General features: G+C 44.4%; 1 protein-coding gene across 1 annotated transcript in view; it reads left to right on the top strand.

The window, feature by feature from the left end:
- The window catches only part of LOC107095920 (ATP-binding cassette sub-family G member 4-like), a 30,346-nt gene extending 26,111 nt beyond the window's left edge, over positions 1-4,235 (top strand). Inside the window, exons 12-14 of the mRNA XM_015392291.1 lie at positions 1,061-1,219; positions 1,305-1,423; positions 3,233-4,235. Of these exons, the coding sequence (XP_015247777.1) occupies positions 1,061-1,219; positions 1,305-1,423; positions 3,233-3,458 (504 nt within the window). The 3' untranslated portion in view covers positions 3,459-4,235. The remainder of the gene's footprint in view (positions 1-1,060; positions 1,220-1,304; positions 1,424-3,232) is intronic.
- Positions 4,236-5,239: the final 1,004 nt, after the last annotated feature.

Genomic DNA, 5,239 nt, shown 5'->3' with positions numbered 1-5,239 from the left:
CACTTTTCATGCAGTGTCACAGAGAGATTGTAAAAGTTTGAATGTTTATTTTAGGATAAGCAAAAAAAACAGGAACCAGGTTAACACAGCTTGGTGGAACCAATGATCCTGGTGTGACTGCATATAAGGAGAGAAAGAAATGATGAGTTGGTGGGAAAAATGCAGAAGACTGAGGCTCTGTTCTTACTTTATCTAGCTGCCAGAGTTTGGGGATTGTATGTGATTCCAGTTGTGGGGGCTTTGGTTGGTTGATGGTGGACGAGACGTTGGAGGGCGGACAGTTAGTTTATGGTAGCACAGAGGAGCAGCGGAGCAGACTGTCAACTTTGATGTTGTCTGAGCTCAGTGGGGAGGAGTTGTGGACTTCTCGGCGTCTCGAGAGGATTTCTTCCAGGGCTGGAAGGACTCGAAAAATCCCAAAGAGTCTGAAAGGTTTCCTGCTGAAGATTCACGAGATACGCTCTGGCATAAAGGTGACATTCAGCTGCTCATATACTCCTCTGAAGTGATGATGGTTGATTGCAGGTGTGGGTAGTTGAAACGTGTAGGCAAACCCATCAGGACAGAGTAACCAGATGGCACCATCTGGTGGACAAATGGTGGAACTGAAAAGGAAAACAAGCTAACCCCACAAACTGGAACCCAACTACTATGAGAACAGCAGATTTTAAACAGTGTGTGCACGAGGAGAAATGGGCTCGTGCACGCTCTTGCACATGCATTTTTTTTTTTAAGTGGAGAGGGCGGGTCTTTTAAAAAGATCCTCCACAACATCTTTAAATCTTGGTGTGTTTTCCTGTGAGAACGTTCTTTATGCAGGGGGTGGGTTTGTTCCCTTGGGGGAGTCTGTGTGTGTTGGGATATTTGAAAGGTATAAATGCATGTACTAAGATTGTCTCAGTCAGAGTCTAAGGACTCAGAGTCTGAGGACTCTGAGTCTGAGGACTCATCTCTCCATCTGAGGACGTTAAATAAATCAGAACCTTATTTCTTGCAAGAAATGCCTCACTAACTAAAAATCAGATTAAGAACAATGATGTCCTTTTTCCCATTGTCGCAGGTAATCTGCCCCATCATGTACTGCAGCATTGTGTACTGGATGACAGAGCAGCCTCCAGAGGCCACCCGCTACCTGCTCTTCATAGCCCTGTCCATCTGTACTGCCCTAGTGGCCCAGTCTTTAGGCCTGCTGGTTGGTGCTGCTTCCACATCTCTTCAGGTGCGATGAATCCCTATCCTCAGTGAAATGTAGGACCTCTCACGGTGCCCATTTGACATGTTTTGTCCTCTGCATGGATCTACAGGTAGCTACATTCATTGGACCGGTCACAGCAATCCCAGTTCTGCTTTTCTCTGGTTTCTTTGTGAACTTCGACACCATCCCTAATTATCTGCAATGGAGCTCCTATGTGTCGTACGTCAGGTGTGTGAATCTAAGTAGCATCATGGTCATTTGAACCACAGTTTACAGATTATCAGACAAGGTGCTAACCTCCAAGTATTTATATGCTATATATATATATTTTATGTGTGTCTTGTTATTCTATGTTAAAATACTGATGTTTTTAACTACCTGTCAATTATTTAATCACTCATAGAAAAATAAGTGAGCTAATATAGAATTGATTTTTAGTTTAAAAATTCTTACTTATCTAAAGGTCAGATCTAATTTACTTGTGGAGACGTGCACATTTCAAAGCTTATAAAATCTCACCTTTTAACAGGATGCAAATTAGGTTTGCGTCTGTAAAATTCTCAAAAGGGCAGGCTAAAAATAAATGTATGCAGAAAATATGCTGATCATCAGAACATGCATATTAGAGGATGGGGATGTATAAAGATTATTACTGTTTGACAGTCAGGTCTGCTTCAGTCTCTTCAGATTGAGGCTTAGTGGCACACAAAAAAAAATGAAAAGATTTCATCCATCTTATCCGGGATCGGGTTATGGGGGTAGCAGCTTCAGTAGGGAGGCCCAGACGTCCCTCTCCTCAGCCACTTGGTCCAGCTCCTCCGGGGGAATCCCAAGGCGCTCCCAGGCCAGCAGAGAAACATAGTCCCTCCAGCGTGTCCTGGGTCCCACCCGGGGCCTCCCCCCAGTGGGACGTGCCCGGAACACCTCACCAGCGGGACGTCCAGGAGGCATCCTAACCAGATGCCCAAGCCACCTCAACTAGCTCCTCTCGATGTGGAGGAGCAGCGGCTCTACTCTGAGTCCTCCCCGGATGACTGAGCTCCTCCCCCTATCTCTAAGGGAGAGCTCAGACACACTAGAGATGAGGGTAGGAACGTAAATCGACCGGTAAATCGAGAGCTTTGCTTTTTGGCTCCGTCTCTCTTCACCACAACAGACCGGTACAGCGCACGCTTCACAGCAGACGCCGCACCAATCCGCCTATTGATCTCCCGCTCCATCTTCGCCTCATTCGTGAACAAGACCCCAAGATACTTAAACTCCTCCACTAGGGGCAGCACATCCTCCCCAACCTGGAGAAGGCACTCTACCCTTTTCCGGCTCCAGACCATGGTCTCGGATTTGGAGGCACTGATCCTCATCCCGGCCGCTTCACACTCGGCTGCAAACCGATCCAGTGAGATCTGTAGATCACGCCCTGATGACGCCAATAGAACCACATCATCTGCGAATAACAGACGCAATCCTAAGGCCACCAAAACAGATCCCCTCAACACCTTGGCTGCACCTAGAAATTATGTTCATAAAAGTTATGGGGAATTGCTGGCCGGTACAGAAGACAGAAGCTCCCACCTGTTCAGTAAGGCCAACGATTGCCTTTAACAACCCCCCTTTTAGAGACATAGACAGGTATGGGGCATTGCAGGCTAACAAAGAAGCCAAACGACCCCCATTCCAAAGGGGGGGACCCGTTCATCTGTTTCTATTTGCATGTTTTCTAAACTAAAACCAGGCTTTGTTGGGCTACAGTGTAAAACCTGGAACTAAACGCTATTTCTGACATTTTGAATTGAAAAATCTTCCTGGATGGAAGAGAAACAAAGTCCAGTGGATTGTTTTTTTTTTTTTGTTGTTGTTTTTTTTATCTGGGAGCAAAGCTTCACTGAATCTTTGAAAAGTCAGTGTGGTGTATCCAATTTTCCCATTTTTTTCAGTATATTGTGTACTTTTTTGTTGACCACATTCACAAAAAGCTCTTCCCTCTATGAGAACAGAAGCTTTATTGTCAACTTCTTACTGTCTGTATCCCTTCAACAGGTACAGCTTTGAAGGTGTGCTGCTCTCTATCTATGGGATGAACCGCTCAGAGCTGCAGTGTCCTGGGAAGGTGTGTAAATTCCAACAGCCTGAGGAGGTCCTGCAGTTATTAGATGTGGAAGACGCAAAGCTCTACATTGATTTCATTGTCTTGGGTATCTTCTTCATCATCCTTCGACTGACGACTTACCTCGTACTGCGCTATAAGGTCAAGTCTGAGAGATAGCATATCCTGTCTTTTTCATTGGACGTCTTCTTGTGCACAGATTATGGGATGTCATATCGTTTGATTACTTCATGTTCTCTGATTGCTGCTTAATGAACAGAACACAAATTCTGGTCTCAAGTCAAACAATAACTGCGGTCAAGGTGCTTAGAGGCCATCAAATAAATCACCAGCTTTACCTCATGGAAACTGATGGATCCACAAAGGCACTTGGCATCCAGACTGAGTCATCTTCACACGCATCGCCTTCTGGCAAAGGTTCTTAAATAGGACAGAGATGTTTTCTTAAAGTGAAATAAGGTGTAAATATTCACACAAAGTGAAAACATCCTCATCATGATGCCTACCAACATCTGAACACACTTAGAAGTAGGGCTGTCGCGGTTGAGGAATTCCCCCTGCACCATTATTGCACGAGGGAGTTGTGCAGTTAAATTTAAGATGAAGGGTGCTGACAAGTCCTTCTTTTTTTGTTGTTGAAAAGATAGCTGGAATACTTTTTTACTTATTTATCTACCACAGTCAGTCACTGCAGTGAACTGCACTTCCCATCTTCCAGTGAAAGTGACTTGAGTTGACAGAGTAATTTCCATCAATCCCACTGGATTTTTACTTCCGCAGGTTTGGGATTAGTTGTTTGTATACAGGAAGGCACAATGCAAATTTTAATTGTTGCTTATTGGTTGGATTAATCTCACCACTTGAGGCCCTAAAGCTATATTTAAGCTATCAAATATCACCAGAAAGCAGTTTTCCATCTTCAAACTCACTTATTAAATACGGTTCAACCTGAAAAACTAATTAAAGGAAGATTTTTTTTTGGCTTTGCGCTCAATGAATTTTATTATATGCATAAATTCCTGGATGAGAACAGGGATGAAGCCCCCCCCAAGCTTAAAACTGGTGGTGAAATGGAGATGGTATGAAGATGTTTGTCAGCTGGAACAAGGCGCAGGTTAGTATGTAAGTATGTATGTAAGTAAGTGTGGGGGATTGTATTTGAGTCAATGAGTCAATGCAATCAACCGGTCTTCCTTAGATAGAAAACTTTGTATCGATTTGACTGTATGATCTGGTTGAACTGTAAAGTGCCTTGAGATGACATGTGTTGTGAATTTGGCGCTATATAAATAAACTGAATTGAATTGAATTGAAGTCCATGATGAGAAAGCATAGAGCAACAGTGGAGAGAAAAAAACTCCCCTTTGGGAAGAAATCTCTGGCTGAACCAGGCTTAACATGGCAGTTTTCTGCCAGACCGGCTGGGGGTGCCTCGTGAAAGCAGTACGAGTCTAAAGGATGACTTCAATTGGGGGCGAGGCAGCAGCATGGAGAAGGAGCCAGAGGAGCTTGAAAGGATGGTGGAGAAGGGGATGGAGGAGGGTTGAAAGTCTGACATACAATCCAACTCCAATGCTTGTTGCTGGCAGGTTGAGCTGTTGAAGTCTTAAGCAGGACGCTGTTGGATTATGAGCAGGTGTGGTTGATTGCTAATTGGATGCTTCGCAGATGGATGACCCTCTGACTGCAGACAGTTTATTCAGTTGAACTTCTGCCTGGGCTTCATTTGATAATACTTTCATAACTTTGCCATTGTAACGGTTACTGTTCTTAGATCTTAGATCTTCTAGTTCTTAGATCTTCTAGCCACTGAGCCTGTGGGATGCCTCCTTGTCCCATATGTTTCTCCAGTACTGTTCAGTCTCAGCCCTGGGTGGATCTGATCCTGAATTACCCTGCCACTGTGAGCACACTCTTGATTGGGTGGCGGACAACCCCTC

This window comes from Cyprinodon variegatus, unplaced genomic scaffold (genome assembly GCF_000732505.1).
Source record: "Cyprinodon variegatus isolate N-32 unplaced genomic scaffold, C_variegatus-1.0 Scaffold584, whole genome shotgun sequence".
In the NCBI taxonomy this organism is placed as follows: domain Eukaryota; kingdom Metazoa; phylum Chordata; class Actinopteri; order Cyprinodontiformes; family Cyprinodontidae; genus Cyprinodon; species Cyprinodon variegatus.
This window is presented reverse-complemented; position numbering and strand designations above follow the sequence as displayed.